Below are 25,530 nucleotides of genomic sequence, written 5' to 3' on the forward strand. Positions count from 1 at the left end.
AGGAATGCTACCTCACTTCACAGTGTCATTATGAAAAGAAGCAATGGTAAAAAAAAAAAAGCAGAAGGTAGCACGTTTGAACGTTTAAACTCTGCGATGCAGAGCTTCGAAGTTGATTTTTACAAAAGGGGGTTTATCAAGGAAATTGACTTTCTTTTTAAAAAGAAAAGTAATTGGCGCTTACTATACAAGATATTTAAAACAACAGTAATCCTATTGGCGACAACAAATACGCAATATTGAAAAAAAAAAGAAGAAGAAGAAGAACAGTTAGAAGAGTAACAGCTGAAAAACTGAGTAACAACTTAGCTAGCGGCATTGCAGGAGGACCATGGATCCACCAATATAGAGACCTTTGCAAAGTCGAAAATGCTCCGCAGCGAGACCAGTTTGGTTTTTTCCTCTCTCATCCTTCCTGCCCTGGCTAAACTGAATTCGCATACTTGTTTCTTGTAATAAAATTCTGGAAGTCAAATTTTTCACTTCTTTTGCAACTTTTTTTTTTTTTTACTCACCTTTTCTTATACGTCGACGAACAACTCAGCAACAAATAAGGATGCTTTTAATCTTGGAGTCCTGGGGGGAAAAAATGAGGGGGGATCCCCCCCCAACCTGCAGGTTTCTCACCGGTCGGCTCTTGCAGGCTTGAAGCCCGGATTCTGAGTGGCTGAAAACCTGGGGTAGACTCATCTCTCCCAGGCTCCGCGCGCGGGGCAGTCCCTGCTCCAGCCACCCTGGCAAATACCGAGTGGTCCGCGGCCCGGCTCCCTGACGCCGTGCTACCCTGGCGGCTGCCAGCCCCTCTGCACTATCTTTTTTATATGTGAGGCCGATTTCCCGCAGACATCATTGTTATGATGGCTCATTTAATCAAACTGTTTAATTGCTCTGGTAATCACTATCATCATCACAGGTGCTCAATCATTCATCATTTTTGGAGGGCTTTATTGACCTCCGGAGCTCATTCCCCAGCCCTATTAAAACCGGGCCAAATTTCTCCTACTCCGCTTGGAGTCTCTGTAGGCTGCAACCTAAGCCCAGTTGAGAGTTGCCCAAAAGCTTACAGTGAAGGGGGGGGGGACGGGCAAACAAACAAACAAACAAACCTGTCTGCCTACTCTCTCTCCTACCCCCCCCACCCCCAGACACTACATTATTCTCCTTGCGCCCTCGCTCCACCATCTCCCGGGAAGTCGGGTCAAAGCCCGGCGCAGAGGAGACGCTACTTTTTACTCTCCAGAATGGGTTCAAAGTTGGAAAAGGGGGCGGCTGCTGAGGAACAGTCTGCTTTCAATTCTCTGGGCCGGTGGCCCTTAGCCAGGGCGAGCGCAAGTTGCTGGGAGAGGGCACGCTCCCAGCTCTGGGCCGGCTGCTAGGCTGCCCAGAGCCTGGGGGCCTCGGGGTCTGCAGCGCCGCGCGCGCTGGGAGACCTTAGCTCCGCCCCTAGCTCCGGGCTCGGAGTGATTGACGCGCCGCTGCCGGGATACTCCGTCGCACGGAGGTGAGGCTGGTTGCAGCTCCAGCCACGGATTCCGCGAGACACTAGCTAAAACTACTTTCTATACAAATGATGAGGGGTAGTTACCTTCCTCCCCCCCACTCTCCTGCTTTTCATTTTTGGAAAACTTCATTCGGAGTCGGTCCCATCTTCTTGATCCCGCGAAACTGTCCGGTGTAATTAACAGTGCCGTTAGCCCGCGACACGGCGCCCTGGCCTCTGTGCTCCAGGCGACCACAACAAAGCTGGGCAGGGAGTGCCGGCCAGTCCTCGCCAGGCACCACTCTCTCTCTCTTCCTCTCCAGTGCTTCCCAGCTCTAAGTGGGATCCACTTCGGAGGCGCACACAAGTCGTGCACGCGCGTACACACACACACACACACACACACACACACACTCCCTTTGGCAACATCAGAGAACATCAAACACCCAAATGACTCCCACCCCACTTCCTCCCTCCTGATTCCACCGCGGCCCCCAAAGACTCTCCAGGGTGGCCCCTTGTCCGCACAGCTTGGAGCGTGTGCTCTTTGAGTTAAGCTGGTCTCTTCTCCTCTGGGGCAGGGAGTGGGGGGGATGGAATGTAGACAACAAGCGTCCTGGATCTGCACAGGAAAGAAAGTACCACTTAAAAACAAAACTCTAGTCGGACGGTGGTACTGTCTGCAGATTCTGCAGTCCCTGGGTGAAAGCAAAAAAAAGAAAGATTTAAAAAAGAGAAAAGAAAAAGAAGCCTTCGGGGCACGAAAGTCCGCTGGCAGAGGCGTAGGGGCTCGCGGAATTAAAAGGAACAAAAGCAAGAGCGCCATGCCAAACGTCCCCGTCACGACCCCGTTAGGCAGGAGCCGGGAGTGATGGGGAGATGACCTAGAAGTAAGTTTAAAAAAAAAAATAAAAAATCTGAGGCTGTACCGTACTTTCCCTGTGGTTTTCTGCAGTTTTCCTCTCTGCGCTCTCCCTGTCCTCTTCATTCTCATTCTCTCTCTCCCCCCTTCTCTCCCTCCTTCTGTTCTCACGTGCGCGCGCGCGCACACACAGGCACGCGCGCGCGCGAACACACACACACACACACACACACACACACACACACTCTCTCACTCCTCTTCCTCCCTCCTTCCCCCCGCCTCCCCCCGCGCCGTCCCCGCGGAGGAGCAGCCTCGCTGATTTGCTCGGGTCTACCAGGTTCCTGCCTCCCCTCCCCCTCCCGCCCCCCCCCAGTCTCTCCCGCCCCCCAACCGGGGCAGTCCGATCGCACTCGCTGCATATCAGAGGCTCCGCGCGGCGCGCTCCTCCTCGCTCCCGCTCCCCACTCCCGGGATGTGTCTCCGCCGTACGACGGGCTATGGCCACCACGACTTCCGGGTTCCGTCATTTCGTTCTCCCGCCGCCGACCCGCGCCGCCAAACTGAGGCTCTTCTATAAGCCAGGCAGCAGCCAACCTGCCAACACCTACTGACACTCACTCATCTCCCAGAGAGAGAAAGAGAGCGCGAGAGAGCGAGCGCGAGAGAGCGAGCGCGAGTGAGAGCGAGCGAGCGAGAAAGAGAGAGAGGGAGAGACAAAATACCTACCAGGAAAGGGGGGGAGGAAGTCCAATTTTTGCAAACTATTCATTTTTTTCTTGATTTTTCCCCCCTTGCTTTCTTTGAACGATACTTTAAAGAGAGAGGATCATATTATATATACAGCGGGGGCAAAGCTAAACGAGGGGGAGGGGGGAGGAAAAAATTCAAGAAGCAGAAACCCCTCGCGGAGTTTACTGGAAGAAAAAAAACGGGTCTGAAAGATTCCTCCTCTTCATCATCATCAACCATCATTCATTCACTACCTTGACATTCCGGGCTTTGATTGACAGCTGGAGTGGCAAAAAGCCATGAAACACGACAGTTCGGTTACATGTGGGCTGCTGACGGGCCGCTCGTAACCTTCAGTTCGGGGGCTTGACAATTTTTTTTTATTCTTTTTCTTCTTTTTCTTTTTCTTTTTTTTTTTTTTTTTCCAACTGAGGGGAAGAGAAGAGAAAGAGGGGGAAAGGAGGACCGAAGAGGAGGAGGAGGAGGAGGGGAGGGGGGAGGAGGAGGTGGAGGAGGAGGAGGAAGATCAGGAGGAGGAGGAAGAAGAGGAAAAAAGAGAAAAAGAAGAAATATCACAGGAAAAAAAAAACTTCGTTGTGTTGCCTGGGCTTTTTTTTTTTTCTTTCCCTAAAAATAACATATTGGAGAATTGGGAGAAGTCTCCTTGGTTTGGAAAAAAAAAAAAAAAAAGGAATCTTCAGCCTAGATCACTTTCTTATCCGGACTGGGATATTAAATATACGACACATCCAGGAGTTTATTGGAGCGCAGACTGATGGCGCAAAGGGTAGGTTTAAATCTCCAACACTTACCTAGATATAAATCCTCTCCTAAGAGGGGCCTGTCCCGCTGCCTCCTCTCCCTTCAACGCTGCTGCTGCTGCTCGCTGCTTGATGATGGCGGCCAGTATTTAAAAAAATAGCAGCAAAATTATTCATCGGCTTCTTTCCCCCCCGTGCCTCTGCGTGTGTGCGAGTGTGTGTGCGTGCGTGTGTGCGTGTCTGGGCGCGCGTGTTTCAGCGCTGTGCGAGCGGGCGGGCGGCGAGTGCGTGTGAGTGGTGTGTGTGTGTGTGTGTGTGCGAGTGCAATTGTTACACGCTTTCGCCTCGCTCCAGCTTTTACCCCAGCAGCGCGATTCCCCCGGTTCTCCTGCTGCCGCCGCTGCCGCTGCTGCGCCGCTGCCGCCGCTGCTCCCGCGGCTCCGGGCGGGCACCGGCTGCGTAGGAGCCGCCGCCGGGGCCGCCGCTGGGGCCGCGCTGCCGCAGCCGCTGCGCCGCCGCCTAGACTAGCCTGGGCTGCTTGTTTTGTCTCTGAAATTGACAAGGACGCAGGGAATCCGCTGCTAAATAATGTTTCTGGTAACTTTCACGTTATTCCCCTCCCACCCCCTCCCACCCTCCGCTCCCTGCCCCCGGGGAGGCACTGGCCCCAGTCTTCCCTCGTCCTCGGCGTTCTCTTCCTGATTATTAGCGTTTTTCTTCTCTTTATTTTGTTTCATTTCGCCTTTTGATTTATTGGATCCTCTGGAGGAGGCGAAGGGGGGTTAGGGGTGGGATCCGGGGCTTCCTCCTCACACTAACTCCACTTCTCCCTCGGTTGGCTCGCTACGGTTCTGCTGCCTCTGGCCGGAGCGGGACCTCCCGGCGCCGGCTCAGCCCCCGGCCTCACCGCCCCCTCTCCCGGCTCTAAACGCTGCTCTCGGTTCATAATTTTTCATTTTTTTTTTTAAATTTAAGAACACCCCCCATCCCCAACTTTCAACTCCGTTGTTTCGGCTGGTTTGGTTTCTTGTATGTTCAACTTGTGCTCGGTACTCTTCTCCTTTCTGACTTTGTTTTTATTTTTATTCTCCTCTCTCTTCCTCTCCCGTCCCCCTCCCCCCGCCTCCTCCTCCTCCCTTCTTTCCTTCCCTTTCTCCCTGTCTCTCATTCTATTCCTTCCTCACTTCTCTCCTCGCTCTCTTCTCCCTACTTCTTTTCCTGTCTCCCCTCGTCTCCTGGTTCTCGATCACCTCCTTCGCCCCCCGCCCCTTTGCCGGGTTCTGCCAGTACGATGAGCTGCCCCATTACGGCGGGATGGACGGAGTAGGGGTGCCTGCTTCCATGTACGGAGACCCGCACGCTCCGCGGCCGATCCCGCCGGTTCACCACTTGAACCACGGACCGCCGCTCCACGCCACGCAGCACTACGGCGCGCACGCCCCGCACCCCAATGTCATGCCGGCCAGCATGGGATCCGCTGTCAACGATGCCTTGAAGCGGGACAAGGACGCGATCTATGGGTAAACCAACCCCCACCCCTCCTGGCCCAGCATACCGTGTGTGAGGGTGTGTGCGAGTACGTGTTTGTCTCTGTGGGGGATGAGAAGGGTGGACGACCAAGTGGGGAGTTGTTTCTCCTTAGGGTAGGGGGGCGGAACCGCTTGCCTGAAGAAAGGACAGCGAAGGGGGCCTGCTTTTCTACCTCTTTAATGTAAGTCCGGGGGCGAGTGGGCTTCTTTCAACCCCACGGCCCCGTCACTCCGGACCCTACAGCGGGGAGTGACTGAGTCCTCAGAATCTTGCCAGGGCCTTCTCCCCAAGGACGGGATTCCTGGCCAAAGGACGCAGAGCTGGTCCTTTCAGCCTCCATAACAGAGGCCTTGACGAAGGAGAAAGTTTCTTGCTGCTGAGGAGCAACTTTTTTCTCTTTTCTGTTTCCTACCGAGAGCCTGGGAATCACTAAATGCTGCTTGAGCTAGGATCAGGGCTGCTTCTGTCGGCCAGGAAGTCCTAATCACCCTCTTCTTAATTCTCTGTAAATAAAGGGGGCAGACCTTGAAGTGCAGCGGGGTGGAAGGGACTGCTGCTTGCAGAGAGCCGCTCTTAGGGAAGTTGGGGAGACGGCTGGGAATTATTTTAAATGCTGAGAGAACTCGGGGAGGGATGGGGGTGCATGGGCGAAACATATCCCACTCCAGCTCTGCCAGCTGAGGGTAGGTGGGGAAGGCTGCGGGATGCCAGAGGGGAGGGGACAACAGCAACTGTGCCTGAAGCCAGAGGCCGCAAGCATCCCAAGTGTAGCTAAACCGCCCGGAGGAACACAAAGGGCAGACGCGCACGCACACTTCCAAGTTTTAACACTCGATTTATTTATTTTTGCCTGCTAGAGAAATGTGGTCTTTGGAAGGAAGCTCTTCAGCGTGTACCACTCCTATTATTTTGGCCCCCACACGCAGGGCTTTATTAGGAGGGGAGCAAACAAGTTTATATATCGAAGGGGGTGGAGAGGTTAGACGAGCACTCTCTTCGATTTAGATGGAGAAAATATCACTCAGGGTGTGTGTGTAGATGAACCGTGGGCATCCTCTGAAATGCCCATTAAGACGCAGAGTTAAAGCAATGCTGGATTTCACAGAGTGTTCCTCTCTTGGGAGGTCAGGGCAGGGTCTCAGCGGTTGGTGGAGCGGCCTCTGTAGTGTGGGGAGTGGGTCTGGATCAACTCCGGGCTCCAGACTGCTTGAGCTCTTTGGATCTTTCATTACGTTCCAACCGAGGCTCTATTTCCTTGGCGGGCTAAAGTGGCTAGGGGCTTCTCAGACCCGATCTGAGGGAGTCCTGAGCCGAAGGAAAGGGCCCGGTCGTTCCCCCCCACCCCCTTTCTGTTTCTGGCCCAGACTCCGCTGGCTGAGGAAGGGTTGTAAAGTGTGGTGCGTGCCTGTTGTATTAAAGAAGGAATCCGAACCCTCCAAACTTGTTGATTACAGTTCTTGCTCCTTCCCCTCTGCACCCCGTCTCCGTGTGTGTGTCTCTGCGTGGCGCTGCCCGTTAGGCACCCGTTGTTTCCTCTGTTAGCTCTGGTCTTTGAGAAGTGCGAGCTGGCGACCTGCACTCCCCGAGAACCCGGAGTGGCCGGCGGAGACGTCTGCTCCTCCGACTCCTTCAACGAGGACATCGCGGTCTTCGCCAAGCAGGTCCAACCTTCTTGACCCACTCCCCCTCCTGCAGCCCCCCACTCCCCCTCCCCTCCCCTCCGAGCTTTACTTGAAAGAGGAGGAAGAGGCAGGGACACCCGATCTGTTTCTCCGGCCCAGTCCGCGCTCTAAGCCTCCTCCCCATCCTTGAGCCTGGAGGCGAATTGGAAGAGGAGATAAATATGGGTGTTTGTTTTTCCCCCAAGCCAGGAATACAGGGGCTCGACCCTCGAATTAAAGTTGACCTGCTCCTAATCTGGGGCTTGGCCTTTTCCCCCGCCTGCAGCTACTTGAGCCAGAATTGGGGATAGGGGTTCAAGGGCCCCAAGAGCGCCCAGGAGGGAAGGAAGCTGGGCGCCTCTCGGGGCGATAGGCGCGGGCGCGGAGGTGAAGGAGGCTTCGAAGCCCAGCCGCGTGGACGGCAGGATAAGGAGGTACCCCGGCCCACAGAACGGCCCGGAGTCCTCGGCTACAGCTTAGCGGTTCCCGGTTCCCCTTCATGGGGCCAGGACCTGAAGGCCCTGATTCTTTTCCAGGCCACTCCACTCTTTTAAGGCACTAGTTTGTTTCAGGTATTTTACCAAAGCCGCTCGCCTCTTCGCCACTGCCCTTTCACCATCCCCGCGCACACACTACAGTTTAGGCGGTTGACAGGGTTTTTCTTCTTTTACAAGGAGCGGTAATTCATGCTGCCTTTCCCTGCTTCCTATAGGTTCGCGCCGAAAAGCCACTCTTTTCCTCAAATCCAGAGCTGGACAATTTGGTAAGGTTCACCGTCGCTTGCCTTTCCCCAGCCTGGGCCCCCTCCCTTGACCAGAAGCACCCGTCCAGCCCCAGAGCTCCAGGGGGTTCGGGCCGAGCCCTCTGGAAGTTACCAAAGCGCCGGGGAGGAAGACAGGAGCTGGCAGCCCCCGCCAGGGAGCGGGGAATAAGGGCGGGTTGGACGTCGGGAGGAGCAGAGCCCAGGGCGGCAGCTTGCGGGGACGCGGCGCCGGGAGCGCGGGCAGGGGATGCGCCCCAGGTCTCGGCCCCGGGAGTGAGGCGGCGAGGAGGGAGTTGTTTCCTCTGTTTGCTGGGGCAGGCAGTCGGGCCCGGGGCAGCTGACCTGAAGGAAGTAACCACTGGCGCGGCGGAGGGCGGGCCGGGGAGGTGGGGAGTGGGGTGGGGGTGGGGTGGGGGGCAGGCCGGCGCAGGCCACTTTTAGGTGCGATTCTTTTGCTAATTTGCACGATTTCAATATTAAAAGTAGTTAAATCCGCTTTCAAAGGCCCTGCCTCACCATTCATCTTGAGTATTTCCTTCTTTAGTAAGGACGGATTTCGCAGGGTGTGCGGTTCTAAAAAGCTTTCTCTCTCTCCCCTGAGAAGCGACTTTTTTTTTCTTTCTTTCTCCCTTTTTTTCTTTTCTTTCTTTCTTTCTTTTTTTTTTTTTCTTTTTTTAAAATTTGGCCTGAGGTCGAGGGAGGAGACGGTGAAAGAGGACTCAGGCGGGGAAAGAAGGCCTGTCCCTAGGAAAGCAGCCCTTACAAATAGCTCCGTTAACAAGAGGTGCAAAGACATCAAATGCTTCGGCTCAGGTTGAGTCAGAGTCCTACTCCGTAGCCAATGAGCCAGAGATGATCCGTAATCACTTGGTTTTTCTGACGATTTCTTAATGTGTGGGTTTTTGCCAGGCCAGTTGCCTGCGTCTTCTCCCCAGTCCAGTTCCCTGACCATCCCCCATTATAAACCTCACGGGGGTCACCGAGCCTTAACTCCTCACTCTAAACTTTTCTTTCAGATGATACAAGCAATACAAGTACTAAGGTTTCATCTTTTGGAGTTAGAAAAGGTAAGCAGGAAACGACACTCCCCGCTTTGATTTAGTCACTTCCTTCTCCTGGTTGAGTCGGGATGTTTTTAAACAAACCTCCAGTCTGAGGAGTTTGAGCACCTGGAGAGATTTTGAGGAACTTGTTACCAAGTCCTCCTTCAAATTGCTCCTCAATCCAGGGGCTCAGAGGATGAGTGAATTAGGACAGCCCTGCCTTTTCAAGTAGCCACTCCTCCCCCCTTTTTCCCCCAGGCATTCAGGATTATTTTGAAATGCAGCAAACCATTTGTGTTACTGGACGTCCAGCCTGCTTGCATCTCTATTAGGCCCAGAGCGGGTGTTAGGTGCAAGCAGAAGGAATCATCCTCGCTAGGGTGTCTTTACATTGCTCTATGGCTCAATCACTTTCCCCTGGAAACATACAGAATTCCCAGCTTATTGAATGGCAAATGCTAATGTTGTTCCAGTGTTCTAACATTTTGATGTTATCATCAAATCGGATTTTCCTCCCTGGACTCCGAGTCTGAACCCAGTTACTTCCAGTCCTTCTTCTGCCCCCTTCATTGTAACTTGTTGCTCAGGGAAGTCTCTGGAGAATAATATCTGCTACAACAATTGCTCTATTGTTTCCTCGCCTTCAACTATTACACCCATTAATTAGAATTAGTTTGGAAGACATGGCACTGTTGCTCTTTCCAAATGTAAGCTTGCAACCTGATATTTTTTTTCCCTTGAAAAATGAAACAAAACAACAACATCAACAATTCGAGCTGAACCCTCCACCATTACCCTCCTAGGTCCATGAACTGTGTGATAACTTCTGCCACCGGTACATTAGCTGTTTGAAGGGGAAAATGCCTATAGACCTTGTCATTGATGAAAGAGACGGCAGCTCCAAATCAGATCATGAAGAACTTTCAGGCTCCTCCACAAACCTCGCTGACCATGTAAGTCTGTGAGCCTTTGGCATTCGTTTAAGACCACTGGGCAAGGCAGTTTTTTAAAAATTTGTTGTCACCTCTAGCTCCATGACTTAGTTGTCTTTTTAAATAATTTAGTCTCTCTGGGGGTCTCTTTCATACTGTTTCTGCCAATACCTTTCACCTCTGTTTCCCCTTTCTTGGACCCCATCCTTATTGATGTGGAGAACGGCATGGGGGGGGGGCACAGGAGTTGATAGAGTGATTTGTGCTCTTAATGTGTAAAGTTTCCTGGATTTGGTGACTTGAGTGTTAGCAAATTGTCTGTTTGATATGGTGGCTGGTGCCTTTTCTGCTTTCTCAACTCTGTAATCAGTGCAGCAGGGAAAGAGTCAGGAAATCTAAGCTGGACAAGATGGGGAGAGAGGACTGATGGAAAAGAGAATTGAGGAGGGAGGGCTGATACCCTAGTCTCTCACAGAGATGACAATTCTGAGAATTATTGGCAGTCTTGCATTGCATTCGAAATAAAAGGAATGAACACATTTTAGTTCTCAGAGTTTTTGCTGTATAGAAACTTATTGTCAGTATATGGACTTATTGCCAAGGCCCGAAGTATCTTCATAATAAAAGACAGTAACCTTGATGAAACAAACATTAACAATGTATTAGAGAAAGCTGAAGGGAGTTGTGATTGAGTAATAATAGGTTAGTGGTTGAATTTTAACACTGAAACAGTTGGTGAATGAGGACAGAGAGTGTAGTAAGGAGGGACTGTGTGTGTTAGGCCAGGAAGGGAGATTTCTTTTATTCTCTCTGTTTTTAATCTTATTTTGGAACCCATCTAGTGAGTCTGATGCTTAAAAAAAAAAAAAAAAAAAAGCATATGTAGTGAGATTGAAAATTTGAAAAAGAAGCAAAGAGAAGAAAGATTGCAGCTGGTAGGCAAGGCACGAGTGGCGAGGTTAAAGAGTGGGTGTGAACAGCAGTTTATTTATAGGAACTCAAGCCTGGGGATGGGGGACAGGGTGTCTATAGATTACAGTCAATTAAACTCACAACCTAAATGGTATAGGCTATCGGCTAATAACTTGGTGGCTGAAATATTAATTTAACATTCTGTGGAGTTAAATGAGCATCGGGACTTGAAGGCCATTTGTACCACTATCCTCACCTCCCATCCTTGGGTGTTAAAAGGAATGAGATGAGATGCCTCGAGAATAAGTTTCTCCTCCTCCTGCCCCCCAAAGTTTTGAAAATATACAGTCACAGATTTTTATTATTAGCCAGTGTGCTATGTGGAAAGAACACACAGAGCTTAAGAACAAAAGTCAAAAAAAGAAAAAAAAAAAAAGAAAGAAAAGAAAACCTCAGTCCCAAAGTCCAGTTCTGAGATAGAATAAATACCACGGTGTTGAAAGCTCCTATGCCTGTCCTTACTCCTGGCGTTTTTCATCACGATGGGAGAAACTTTGGGGAACTCTTTCATATATTGAATGTATTAACTGAAATCAGAAGGGTGCAACAAGCAGCTATGGAAAGTTTATTTGCTGATATGTGTCTATACAATGTATGATTGTAGTCCATGAGGCATGACACTATCTTAGAAGTATTCTTGTTGTTGTTGTTGTCATCATATATTTGTTTATTTTCATTGCTCCCTGTTACTAAATTCACCTGATCTTGCACTACTGGGGGGGACTGGGAAGGAATCTAGTTATACAGTTTGTAGAATGAGAAGTTCACAGTTGTCTGAAGCCAAAAGCTTTTCTTGTGGCAGTTCTAAGGGGTCTTAACTACTTGGTTTTCTAGAACAGTTTCTTGGCAACTGTCTTTTCAAGTGGATGTATGGAACTAGAGCATGCTGATGTTTACATAGAAGAGATAAGATAAACGAGGCTGTTTAGAGTATTGGCTGGTAGACGATGCCAACTTATGGAAGTATTGTAATATTAAATTACACTCAAGAAGGAAGTTGTACCTAAGAAGATAGTGCTTTAATAATGTAACAATCATCATCTTCAGATAAAAGAGTCAGCTGTAACATTTGTGTCATTTCTTTTAGGCCCCCAATCAAGTAAATATGACAACTGATTTATTTTGAACCCATGAGGGCTTGCCACCTCATTGGGCATCATAATTCAAAGCCTTTTATTTCCTAGAGTCTGAACTATAACATTTTTACTTTAGCCCCCTGCTATTTGTTTTGAAAGGAAGCCATAATTTGTTCCACCAGCAAACCGAGTGGGAAATGGTGAAGTTTGCCCCAGACTTGAATTTTATGCAGGAGGTGAGAGAAAACCTTGGAGAGTTTCTTACCACTTTTGATACTTCTCTACCATAGGTATATAGAATCCATTCATTTCCAGCCACCTGCTCCCCTCCCCCAGCAAAATGAGTCCTCTTATGCTTCAGTGTCTTGTGCAAGCTTACCCTCCTCCCTCCACCCCTACCCCAGCCACAAAAAAAGAAAAAATACATCAGACCCATTACCTGAAAAGTGGTACAAGTGGGACATTTTCAGCATGTAAATGTGTCCAATTTGAATCTCCAGGTTTACTTTTTCATTTGCTTTGATATGCACATTTAATATATTGCCCCAGGCTGGATCTCATTTGGTGCACACTGGTGCCGGGGTGATGATGAGCCACTTCAGAAGGACCAAGACAGCGTGTTGTTTTCTCTGGTTTATCTGTTGGCCCACTATTCTGATCTACTGGCGTCCTCGTGGTTTTATTTGCACATGAAATGCTGAGAGCATTTCAACTTATTGGCTATGAATAATGACAGCTAAAAAAGAAGTGTAGTTTAATTTGTTGTGTGCCAAGGTTTCTCTTCTGGAGGTGACAGTTTGTGACAGCTGTTTGACACCCCCAAAACACATACACCTCTATCCTTATTAAGTGGTATCAAGCTACTTTGTGTGCATGTGTATGTGAGTGAATGAGTGTGTGTGTGTGTGTGTGTGTGTGTGTGTGTTCAAGGAAGAAGCAGACAGGGAGAGAGAGAATGAAAGAGAAAAGAAAGAACAAGTGTGTGAGTCTGTGTAGTGGAAAGCAGAGAGAGAAGCATCAGGAGCAGAACATTAGGTACCAAAATAGCTTTTAATTTTGTTATTAAAAAATTGAAAAATAGAAGTGTATAAGAGTAATTTATAGAAATAGCTGGAAAGCAAGTATTTTTGGCAAAGTTTTAATAATGAGTTTTATATACTATTACTTAGTAAATCAGGCTATCATGCTGATTTCACATTGTATAATTTTATGTAAATAATCTGATGTGACATAGGTGCATTAAGACAGCCATAATGCCTTACCTCCTATATATTACATTCAGGAAAGATACTGAATTTGTTCATTTCTTATTGACTCTTACATGATGGGCATAGTGATAAAAGTAAGTTTGGGATTAAATAGAAAATAAAATTTGCAACATTGGCTACTGTTTTGTCATGTTTAGTATATTCATAGTGAATGCCTGCTAATATTTTTAACATAAAGCATTTTCCCTTCTATTCTTATTATAACATAACAGTAATTGTTATGGGTAAGAAACAGCTATTGCAGTATTCTTTGGAATATATTGGGGGAGAAAAAAATATGATGGTGAAAAGAAATAGAACTCTATTTTCCTGCTGCAGTTCATATTAAGCTTCCCAGACTTTCAAATTTATTATGTTTAAAATAAACATGTCAAGAAACCAATTCTTTTTTTTTTTAAAGTTTCAACTTGAAAACTGTTGTAGAATAACCATGTTTTTTCTAGTCTTTAGTATTTCTGAATAGTAGGTGTTATCTATATTTTTTACTTTACCAAATTTTAGATCATCTTTAGATCTAGAGCAGACAAATGAAATATGTATATTTGTATGTGAAGATTACCTATCTTTAGATCAAGTTTAGATAAGTGAAATATATTTGAAATTTATTCTCTCACCTAAGCTCCATTCACCTGAAGTGCGTACAGTTATATTGTTATTCCCAATTAATGTTCATAAGGAACTACACATTTTTTTTTGGACATATTAAGTATAGAGAAGAAAATAGAATTATATTTACTAACAGTGAATGGGAGGTGCCTTAAAATTGACTGGCTCTGATAATCTGACTAACAAAAGAAAAATTATTTTCATTTCTATGAAAGCCGTAATTTAAGTGAAGATATACTATTGTATTCTTTTGTATCTCTGAGTATGTCAAATGTATTTATGTCTAGGCAGTTTTTTAAAAATGGGTTAAGTCAGAGGGGAGAACCCCCAGAACCTTGTTCTGGACAGAATACAGGCAAGTGTCTTAAAAAATCAGCCGAGAGTGGGCAGCAAGGAGAAAGGGAAGTTTGATTGATTGGCCTATAGACTATCAAGAGCGAAAAAGAGACTTGAAAATAATATTAATAATATGATTGAGTTATTTTATCAGAGAGTTTCTTATGTTCTAGTGTAAGATGAGACCTCATTATATGTCATCCAAGGGCTCTGGGTATCTGTTTTAGAAAGTTCTACCTCTGAGCTGTCCACTAACTCAAGGAGATGTTGCTGAGGGGCATGGGTTTCTGTTGTTGCCGTCATGTAGTTTCTGGTGGTTGATGACTTTTCTGTCAACTTCCCATCAAGAATCATTATGTTAGTGAAATCATTTAGGTTGTGCAGTTGGAGAATGCTTTCAGAGTAACTGTGACAAGATGGAATTAAACCAAGGTGCACTTGACAATCATGGGCATTCACTATGGGATTAACGTTTTGATATTTCAGAAATTCATTTCCCATTTTTTTTCAGGCTGACCCTTCTATGGAATATCCTCACACAATTCAGAATTAGAGGAAACATTGTATAACATGATAGTGCACCAACAATAGAAGACATTTCTATCTTCTCTAAAAGTTACTCCATTAGACAGAGGAGGAATCATTTGCAAAGAGTACTTGCCACTCTGTGAGAGATGCTCACATATTAAGCCCCAGAACTTAATAGAGAGGGGAAGCAGGGAAATGAGAGAGAGAGAGACCCTGGCTCTATTTACATTTTTAAAGAGTGAGTACGTGTTCTGAAAGCACACACAGTTCTCCTGAGTTCTTGTGTCAACTTTTGAATAACGAAATTGAAATTCCAACATTTTTTTTCCACACAATGCAATTAACATTTTAAACTTTTGCGGGCTTGAATACCTCATGATAGGAGTCTTCATCTTATTTTTAAAAATAGTTTGTGCATAATATTAATTAGGAATTAAAACACCTTAACGTCATAGGAAGCGTGTAAGTTGTGTTAGTTATGTGTTCTGAATCTAGCATACCTTGCCTTTGTTGTTTGAACATCTCAGGTCAAATTAGTTTTGCCTGCTCCATTTGCTCATTGAAATATCTGTATATGTTGATGATTACTTTCTACCCATAAGCACCTATTCCAAATTACTTTCCTGTATTTTCCAAGTTTATATAGTATTTTTGGCTCGGTGTTTTTTAGCGTGTATTAGTTGTGTCAGGTCTAAAGAATCAAATGCTTATTTTAAAGTGCTTTTTAATAATAGAAGAAGTGGAAGTGACTTTATGGATTATTTTGTCTGACTTCCCAGTTTTAAAGGGAGAAGGGAAACAAGTCCCAGGAAAATGAGTTCATCACTTGCTTACAGTCACATGACAATTGGAGGTGGCACCCTCGAGTCAGTTCCAATCTAAGGCTCTTTCTCTTACACTGCATCCATTGAATCACCTTTTATTTTGGGATCTAAAATAAGTTTCAGATTACTTTAGGTAGAACTTGTATGTACTATGGCTTCTTCTTTTTTTCTTCCTATTTGAAGCCTAATACATTTTACTTCCCCATTCAGCTGTGTATGTATTTGGAAGTGCTTATACATTTCACTCCAGTATCTATTCGAAACCACGAGCTGTGTGGACTCATTTCAACAGGGAAATGCCACCAACTCATGGGGACTTATTAAGTATTATCCTATAGGCAGGTCCCCCACAGAAATGCCGTAATGATGTAAAATGCTACAATTTCCACCATATCTTCAATCTCAGCAAAAGAGGCGCGTGGAGGATTTGCTTTCTCTGCCTGGAGACGCCTGTCCTGTGCTCTTTCCTAGATTTAGCAAAATTCAATGATGATGCTAAATCAATTTTTTTTTTTAACTTTCAAGGGAGAAAACACTGGAAGAATTTTGTTTTCTAGGGGAAGCTGTGTGTAAATGAGAAATGGAGGAGAGCAGCAGAGTGATCTCTTGTGGCCCCCCTTCTACAAGGCCTCCCCATCTTGTCGCCTGCTTTTATATTAATTACAACTTGCATTATCAGCTGTGAGTCTGCAGCCCAGCAAATAGAAAATACTGCCCCTGGAGACCTAGCTTCTTGTATCTATTTTCCATCTCCTTCTATTGTGCCCCACTCAGTGTTCACTGCTTTTCTCCTGCTAACACTGCTCTTTAACACAATTACGTAAGAGCAAGAAGAGTACCATATTGGACTCCCAGTTATTAAAGCTACTGGGAATAGAAACATGTTTCCTGCTCACCCTCGGGTGTCTTTGTGATACTTTTGACTTAAGAACAGGATATATATTGTGAAATGCATGTACCTGATGACCCACCCACACGCATGCACGCAGAGAGCACGTCTCTCTAGTTTTCAACGTACGTCATGTGTTTTGCATGCTTTCATATGCCACTTTGGTTCCAAGATTCACTAAACTTCTGCATATAATTTGGCAGAAAGCCAGGCAATTATTCTTGAAGGATGTAAACTTGGAAACTATCTAGGGAGGGAAGAGAAGAAGAAGAAAGGAGTTGCGATACAAACAAATATTTCCGTCTAAGAACAGATCAGTGTTGTGGGTAAAGGACTATATTTTAATCTATCCATGTCACTTCCAGTGTTTTATGACCAGGGAGGTAGCAATTTTTTATTGACCAGATCATCAATATTTATCTTTGTGTGTGATCAAGTCACCATAGTGGAACTGAATACAGACAACGTTGGGGTAACTCCTCAGCCTGGGAAACCCCAGAGGGATTCATCTGTTTTTCCTAGTTTCAAGTTAAATGAATATTCTGGCACTAGCCTGTATCAGTCTCTCAAACTAGAGCCTAATGCTTGAGACACCCTGGAAATAAACATCTTGTGACATTTTTTTGGGATAGCATTTTTGAGGATGTGAGAGAGATAAGAGGGGAGAGACAGGGGCATGATAGGTTAGCTAGTAAACTTGAGCCAACTTCAGGGCTAGACTGAAAATCTAAGACCCAACTCATTTGGAGGAACCAGCTGCTCTTAAAGTAATATTTGCTTATGGGTCTTATTATTTTTCTCCCCTTTAGTTTAGAGACCACCAACTCTAGAAAACCATGGAAGGAAATCAAATTAGTGAGCCCTGACTTTAAAACTCAGTACAAGTTTGACTGATAGGGGCAAACCAGTGGTTTCAGTTGGAGGAAGTCCTTCTGAGTGATCCCTTCAAATCACGATAGTGCCCAAACGGAAAGCTTGCTCAAGCTTCATTTGAACAATTTGGATGAAATGTGCCTTAAAACATAGTTGAGGTGTTAGTGGTTAATTATTGCAATTTTCATGAGGGGCAAGGAGCTGTTATAGCAGCCAGTTTAATAAAAAAAGAAAATGCAGTGCATAAAATTCACATCACTTGTTGTGTATCTTGAAAAGTTTAGCTTAGGTGACTGTGTTGCAGTAATTGCATTTTCTAAAAGAAGGCTCTAGCTGGTATTGTGGCAGGACTAAACTCACACCATGCTATTGTTTCTTTCTTTCTTTCTCTCTCTCTGTCTCTTTTTTTTTTTTTTTTCCATGTAATTCTTCCAGCTCTTTATCTGGTTACCATCCGGCAAACAGCTGACACGAATAGGCTGCAAAGCTTGAAGAACCCCTGTATTCTGTTTGCTTTTAGCTTGAAACTATTGAGTGTTTTCTAACTTAGATAAAAAGAGACATCACAGGCATGACTTTGTCTTAATACAGGCAGCAGAGAACCTTGGTTTTCATTTTATTCTGCTCAACTTCAGTCACTGATATACTTTCGAAAGCGTACCTTTATAGAGCTATACCTGTGCTGTGTTTATAGTCACAAAATTTCAGCTTTGGGTTTTCCGTTTGAATCAGTTGCTTGCCTGATAGCAATGCCAGCAGCATGATTTGATATAGATGTTATTAATCCCTAGAGCTTTGGGTCATTTCACCATCTATCAAAAATGCTAAATATTAATTTCCAGTAGTTTACAGCAGATCTCTAGAGGAAAACAAATGTCTTGTTGTTGTTCCAAATGAGATTTGTTCCCTATGTTGTCTCACCTTGGTTTCTTGATTTTTATCTTGGTCAAGTTTTATTTCTGTTTGTACATTGTAGAGTTGAAGCAGAGAAAAATGAGAGACTGATTTTTTTCCTGGGTAAACTTTATATAATGACAACACGGCAAGACTATTTTTCAGATGGTCAAGATTTCAGCCCGTTGCCTATAGGCAGGTCAAACTAAATCCTTATTTACCAATTCTTGTAAGAAGAAATAGTGTACTTTGAGAGATTGCTGGATTTTAAAATTATTTTGCCCGAAAATATTCCTGCCACCCGCCGCCTCCATGAATTCACTTACCAGTAGATCTGTGGACTTAGTTGAAGTCATCACATACAGGTGACAAGCTCTGACCTTAAGGCTGGTCTGTTTCATGTGCTGTTCATACTCTCTGTTTCTGTCAGAGGAAATTCCATCTCTTGCCTGCCTTCATGTGGTGCTGATAAACTCCTTCCTGTACATTAGAATTCCTGTTTTCCTTTAAGCAACAGCAGGGTATTGGGAATGATCAGGAACGGGGAGGAGGAACACAAGAATACACTCAGCAAACTATCAGGAGCTATAACTCTCGGCTTATCTTCTGTGTCCTTTAAAATGAACAGTTCTTCCAAGAAAAAAACACTGCTCTGTGACTTTAAACCTTCCATGCAGCTGAAATGGAAGTCCTCTTCGGTTTATTAGATCCGTAACAGGTCATAGTTGTTTCACTTTTTGGATTGTGGTTTGTGCAGATTAAAGAAGAAGGTATTGATGCAGTGATTAATGTTATTGTCTCTGATGGCTGTATAATCAGTGGACAATAATTTTGAGTTTTTCAGGCTGTTTTAGGGCAATGCATTTGCTGTGAAGAGCTGTCTCATACACTGTGCAGTCTGACTTTTTACGGAAGTTTTTGAGTTTTGTAGATGTGAATGTTCTGAAGTATTTGGTATCCAAGAGCATTGAGACCTATTTCTTGGAAGAATGTGCCTTAATTCAGATAATACACTTTTAGATTTTTAAAGAGACTTTTTTTCTAACTTTAAAAATCAACTTTATTGAGGTAGAATTTGTATATAGTAAAATGCATCCATTTAAAGTGTCTATTCCAATTGGTTTTAACAGATGTATATACCAATATAACCACCACTTCATCAAGCATCTTTTCTTCTTTGGGGGACCTATTGCTGAAAAGATAACATACTATAATGTGACATCTATGTACAGCCTGTTCCACAAATACTAATATGTACACATTTTTTTTTTTCTCTCTCTCTGCACCTTTCCTCTTGTTTCCTCATTTATGGCTGAAATGGTAACTGTGGAAAAATTCCTCGGCCTCCTGACATCAGAATCCTGCATCTTGGCGAGACCACGATGATGCAACTTCCACCCACTCAGCAGGCACCCCGGGGCCCTCCAGTGGGGGTCATGCATCCCAGAGTGGAGACAACAGCAGTGAGCAAGGTACAAGGTCAAGCATTTTCCTTGTGCAAAGGGGGCGTGACGAAAGTAGCTTCAGCATTTTCTGATATTAGTACATATGCCTCCCTGTAAACAGGAAAGTGGCAGGTTAGGGGTATAATCAGCTGATCTTTAAGGAGACTGTATTTCCTTTCCCTAATTTACATTACTTAACAACAAACAACAACAAAAAACAGCCAAAGTGAGATGTCTAATCTTTAAGCGGGCCTTACAATAACAATTGATTAGTTCTGCCAATTCCTTTACAAATTTGGTTATCTACACTTTACTTCTGCGTGTAAGTAAATAGAATGACAGATCTACTTTGCCACTATGAGGTAGTAGTTTGAATGATACTATAAATGGGATATTTTAAGGGTTTTCTATAATCAATCAAGCAATGATGCCGCTAAGGCATATACATTCCAAAAATTTGTTCTCATTAGCTCCGATGTATGCAGGAATTTTATATGGAATTGTACCTTGGAAAGATGAATTTTGAAATTCTTAGATCATTTGTCCCCATTTCCATTCAGCTGACAGGGTGACTTTTGTCCCAAATCCTAAAAATTAGAATAATCAGAAGGCAAGGGGGACATCAACATCAGATGACAAGGAAGCCTAGAGTAATATAGAATAAATTTTTACCATTTAAAAGTCACCTGTTGCACAGAAAGCAGTTATATATTGGTAGAGATGACTCTTCTATAGCTAAAATGATAATTTAAAAGAAGATGTATTATTGAATGTGGGCCAGGAAAGTGTACAGATGTTGCTTTTTAATATTTTACATTAGATGGTGTCTGATCTCCTAGGTCTATTTCATCTCTATTATGACTATGTTTATGGCCACAATATTTAAGCATTAGATAGTCTTCCAAGTGGAGGACAGTTTAACAGCCTGAGCTGTAGCATATATGCCATTTAAAAGAGGATGGTTGATGTAGGGTGAATGGTTTTACTCCTCCAAGTTTCTGGCCATGGATTTTGGATTCCTGGCATTCTAGAAGAGTCTAGAAAACCCTTCCTTCTAGGATGCCATTAGGTTGTGAATGGGTCCAACTTACAGTCTAGGTCTAAGCAAGTTGCAACTACCCAGAAATGAATGCCATCAGATGGTAACTCTCGGAAGGACTCAAAGTAAACTGTATCTATTCAGGTTTTCTATACTGTTTTTATTCAACCAATTAGAGTGTATAGAAGAAAACTAAACTGTAAGGCATTTTGAAGATGACAAGTATATGAATTCAGTGGATCTGTGACACAGTGGCTTAATTGTGTTTCTGTGTCTTAGAGAAGGACTTGCCAGTGTGGTTAAATCTGAAAGGCTTTCTATGATGCCACCTCCCTACCACCCCAAATTACTGTGCCACAAAGGGGGAAATGTATCTATTAATAAAAACCAAACATGCTACACAAGGTCCAAAAGAGGGGGAAAGGAGAAGCAGACTTAATGGTCTAATGAGCCTATCTCCCAAAGACTTGTTGTGTGTGAGGCTCGCTTTGACCTTTCACTTTGCTCAGGAGCCCAGCGCTTCATTTTTCACATTCTTGCAATTACGTTAACGCTTCAAGCATTTCTGACTCCAAGTCAGCTAGCCACACCAGGCATAACTCAACACTGTGAGTTTTTCTCCTCTCTGTAGATTCATTAACAGGTCACCAAGGTCCCAACTGAAATTTAAAACTGACTGGTTCTGTTGGGTTGGCTGAGTTATGGCTGGGGAGAGAGCAGGAGAGGACCCGGGAAAGGGGAGGCAGAGAGAGACGACCCTGAGGTTTGGAGCACAGAACGTTTGCAGCAGCGGACAGAGTGTAGAGTTGTATCATTTTGGTTAGTTTCCTCTGCTTGTTGTATTTGCTTTTGTTTACGATCAGGAATGAGAAAAGCTCAGAGACCCATGCACAGGGTAAAAACCATATGCACAAAAGTCTATGTTGTGGGTAGCCGCACCCACTTATGCCATGTTGAAGGATTTGATCCCTGTAGGATTTTGTTCCTTTAATCATATCTCTGCGGGATTAAAGAATGGACATGGTAGCTTATGTGTTTGAGTTCTCGGAAGTCAGTCATTTTACCGCGTTAAAGTATGAGGGACAAAAAAAAGTTATGATTCCTAGAAAATAGAGACCCTCTTGGCATGGAGAATTTTCTACCTGGCTTGTTATCATATAGGTGGCTCCAGAACTCAAATTTAAGGGTTTTCTGTTTTGTTTTGTTTTTAAAAGACTCTATAAATTCTGACGGCCACATTTGCAGGTATTTTGTCATTCTCATGCCCGTATTCGTCTTTTAAATATGTTTCCAAGGTATTTTGTCCCACCGAATTGCTCACAGTAGCTTTCTGTAGGAAAGATTAATTATCTGCTTCAGGGCAAAGTCAACAGAGATATTGACTGAAATCACATATGCTTATCCCAGGTTAAATCTCAGGGTTGACGTATCATGGAAAACCTGGGAAGGGAATGTATGTTCTTAGTATTAAATCTATTTAAATGTTTCATTGGAAACCAAGTTTTTAGTTTAGAAAAGAGTTTTCTTGCTTATTCAGAATTTATTAGCACAACAGGCATATGGAAAACTGTAAAATGATTCAGTTTCAAAACAAATTATGATAAACAGAAAAAATAGGGATGAATTGTACTAAATACAATGTTTTCATACACATTTTAAATTAAACTTTAATAGCCATATGCTATAAAACAATACATGCATTTATGTTGCTTTATAATTTTGTGAACATTTTTACTAAAAGGATTCATACAAATCTTTACTTTGGAACCTGAAAAATATCTCATTATTTTATGACTTGATAGGGAAAGAGCTACAGTTACACAGGTGAAAGGTCATCTTTTCCTCCTTAGTGTTTGTGCAACAAGCTAAAAGGAGGGGAAAAATCAAATTTTTAAAATACTGTAAGAAACAAACTTGATAAAACGTGAAACCTGACTTTAGTGTATCTTTCACACAGCACATGCCTAGCAGTAAACTACATAAATATAAACCAGACTTTCATTCACTCTGATTTCTTTGCTCAAAGCAGCCAAAGGGAGGGAGTTTATCTTGTTAGTTACATTAGGACAGAGGAAGAAAATCTGGTTTTTCAGGGATAGAATTAGGGTGCAGACTGGTACTCTGAGGAAGTAACTGGCTCTCTTTGTGTCTGGCTTCCCATCAGTAAAAGGGGGCTTGATAATAAGGCGTGGGGGTCCCTAATTCTGTACCTGCTGAGTCAAAAGCTGCTTTGTATTTCACTGTGGTTTTTTTTTTTTTTTTTTCCCCGAGTAAGGACTAGGAAGCAGCCCCCTTGTTCACAGAGCACTTTCAGAGCCTTAGATGAAAGGCACAATATACGTACAAAGTATTATTATTATTGATGGGTTTGTGTAACTCCCATTAATGCTGATGGGAGTTACGCATGTGAATTGGCAAGAGAATAGACCCCTCAGTGTTTAGAGCACATGAAATTTACATTTTTTCCAGTGCTGTAATTGAGATGTTGACAAATTGGAGAATATTGATGAGCCTTTGTTTTAAGTATTTCGTGCCAAGTTTGTTTTATTTTTCCTGGTTTGAACAATGGTATGGGTTCAGCAGCAATGAATAAAAAGGGGAGAGTAGAGATAACTTTGTATTTCAATATTTTGATGTGCCAATACGAAATAAATTGTCTTAGGCAAATGGAATATGCTGTTTTAATCATTAGCTAGGCATGAAAGAAAAATTGATGTTGACATCTTTGCTGTAAAATCGTTGTAATGGGGCCCTCCTTACAATTCATTTTTGTAAAATTCATTTTGTACATTTTGCAGCAATTGAACAATCCCTGCACTGTGAATAGGCAGGATTCCCAGAAATACCGAGACAGTTGGCCCAGTAACTGCTGAGCTCACACTGCACACCACACGCACGTTAACCATACTGTTGCCAGACCCAGTTTAACCTAAATACATTAGCATTCGAGCATCTCTCTCTCTCTCTCTCTCTCATCGTGTGGGACACAGGGCTGTACAAGCTGCACAGCTCCCCTCAACTCTGCCACCTACCAAACCCCTCCATTGATGTCTCTACTGATCATCCAGGCAGTGTGTCTAGAATTCCATAGCTAGATATGTATTTATTTATTACACAGTTCTTTAGCAATCATGGTGTCAAAATCTAAAAATACCCACTGTATATTTAATGTAAGCGATTATAGGTAAGCAGGAATCTAACAGAGGATTATACTTTTGAGGCATATAATGCAGGTAATAGTATTCTTTCCCACCCAAATGTTCCAGTTATATATTTCAGGGAGGTGGGGGGAAACCCTCAAACCCACTTATGATGGGTCCTGAATATGTTCTACTGGGATTTCTTATTCAGTCTAGGAAAACTCTGTCAATGGAATGTTTTCATAGTGGCGGCAATCTCTTTAAAATAACCCTAAATACAATATGACAGATGCCATCTGGCATAATCTTTTGCTAGTTGCTTTTAACTTTTATTTTTCCTAGAGCTAAGTTCATCCAAAACTGGTCACTTACTGTTATGATAAATACAGTGACATTTCTTTTCCTTCCTGTCTTCCTAATTGTATCAAAAAATTCACTGAGAATGTAATTGAGAATTGAACATCGCCACAGAAGAGGCCGTTGTATATAGAATATTTATGCTGCATTTTCATTCTGTTCTTGCTCTCCACAAAAGGCAACAAAAATACTATCTTTTAACCATCAGCAAACATTCAAATAATTTCTGTTGATTTTTGTAGGACTTTTTAGAACAGCAACTGTTAGAAATAAAATGAAACTCTTCTAATAAATAAATGCTCTAGGAGCATGTAATGGTGCCCATAAATGCTTAAAAGCTTTTCTATAATTGCTGTTAATTTTGAGTAATTTCTTCCTATATGTATCAACTTACTTGAAAAACTCAGAGTTGGGATTTCTAGATTTTTTTTTTTAACTTAGTCATGTAAGGGGATGTCTCCTGATGCCAGTTAGAGTTTAATTTAGAGTAGTAATTAAACTTGAATACTGCCTCATAAACAAAAGATAAACAATAAACCAGCCACGTTCCCTGCTGTTTCATAGCTTTCTTTCCCAGATGTTTTAGCCTGATAATTTTTACACAGTGAACTACCTAACATGGAGTTTTGTGGACAGAGGTCGAGAAAGAGTTTTCTTTTTTGTTTTTCTTGTCTTTTTTCTTTTTTCTTTTTCTTTTAGTTTGGCCATCTTTTTTTCCCCCTTCAAAAATACAAATGCAGAGGATTTTCCACTCTTTAGATTTTTAAAAATTCCGATCAAGTAAATACTTCATGCAGTTGTGCTTTAAAGATAACTCTAGTTCTTTCCCTTAGATGTTGTCTTTTTTCTTCAAGACACATCTTGTCGTGAATGTCTTTGACACTTAATAATGTAAAGAGGAACATATTTCTGCTGAAGTAGAATCTGGATGTTAAGTCAGAGAAAGGAAAGCTTGACAATGGAAGATTTTCCTCTTACCCCTTTTCCTCCACTTTCCACCCCCTATGCCTTACTTGAAGTCTACACTCTTTCTTGGGCTCCCAGGGCTTCTCCGTCCGGTTCTGGCCCAGTCCACTGTCAGCCATGATCTTTCTAATTGTCAGGTACTAGTCGGCCGTTCAATGCAGAAGCCATGTTATTTTCACTGGGTGGGGTAATTACTGAAAGCTGAGAATAGCTGCACTAAAGACAGAGGGATACTTTCATGATCCCATTAGCATAAGAGTGGGTAAATTATTCATGCCAAGTGAGGATTCTATGGGGAAAAGTATAGTTAATGCACATAGTTTTTAAATGTATCCCTTTCTGCGCTGAGACTAAATTCTTGTTGGAATCAGTTCTCAGACATTTACGGGAAAGCTCTAGTGGCGTGTTAGATGCAGTTCATCTCTCTCTGTTTGCAGCGCTCTCAATAGAGACCATCTGGCAAAGATCCAAAAGGTGATTAAACAAAATGATCAGCTCTTGTTGCTGTGTTACATGTCCAATACTCTGGATTAAAAAACATGACCCACGACAGTCG

At 43.8% G+C, this 25,530-nt stretch overlaps 2 protein-coding genes across 11 annotated transcripts in view; both read left to right on the plus strand.

Moving 5' to 3' along the window:
- On the plus strand, window positions 1,242-3,761 carry LOC110259520. The gene is made up of 3 exons (XM_021084938.1): window positions 1,242-1,332; window positions 1,411-1,501; window positions 2,716-3,761. The coding sequence occupies exons 1-3, from the start codon at window positions 1,242-1,244 to the stop codon at window positions 2,951-2,953; spliced, it is 420 nt and encodes a 139-aa protein (XP_020940597.1). The 3' UTR covers window positions 2,954-3,761.
- MEIS2 (Meis homeobox 2) overlaps window positions 2,763-25,530 on the plus strand; it is a 209,372-nt gene continuing 186,604 nt past the window's right edge. For 4 of the 10 annotated variants that reach the window (XM_021098059.1, XM_021098046.1, XM_021098074.1 and 1 more), the window contains exons 1-7: window positions 2,763-3,858; window positions 5,120-5,352; window positions 6,882-7,023; window positions 7,736-7,786; window positions 8,803-8,853; window positions 9,633-9,782; window positions 19,385-19,499. In XM_021098059.1, coding sequence (XP_020953718.1) covers window positions 3,847-3,858; window positions 5,120-5,352; window positions 6,882-7,023; window positions 7,736-7,786; window positions 8,803-8,853; window positions 9,633-9,782; window positions 19,385-19,499 — 754 coding nt within the window. In that variant the 5' untranslated portion in view covers window positions 2,763-3,846. Of the gene's footprint in view, window positions 3,859-3,912; window positions 4,123-4,149; window positions 4,430-4,498; window positions 5,353-6,881; window positions 7,024-7,735; window positions 7,787-8,802; window positions 8,854-9,632; window positions 9,783-19,384; window positions 19,500-25,530 lie in introns of those variants that run through there. The other 6 variants (XM_021098084.1, XM_021098058.1, XM_021098049.1 and 3 more) reach the window with 6 other exon arrangements.

Source organism: Sus scrofa, chromosome 1 (genome assembly GCF_000003025.6).
Source record: "Sus scrofa isolate TJ Tabasco breed Duroc chromosome 1, Sscrofa11.1, whole genome shotgun sequence".
NCBI classification, from domain to species: domain Eukaryota; kingdom Metazoa; phylum Chordata; class Mammalia; order Artiodactyla; family Suidae; genus Sus; species Sus scrofa.

Coding starts and splice junctions, on each gene's coding strand:
- LOC110259520 (XM_021084938.1), top strand. CDS start 1,242: ATGGGTTCAAAGTTGGAAAAGGGGGCGGCTGCTGAGGAACAGTCTGCT. Junction 1,333..1,410: donor CTTAGCCAGGGCGAGCGCAA/GTTGCTGGGAGA, acceptor CGGGGTCTGCAG/CGCCGCGCGCGCTGGGAGAC. Junction 1,502..2,715: donor GGATACTCCGTCGCACGGAG/GTGAGGCTGGTT, acceptor GCCCCCCCCCAG/TCTCTCCCGCCCCCCAACCG.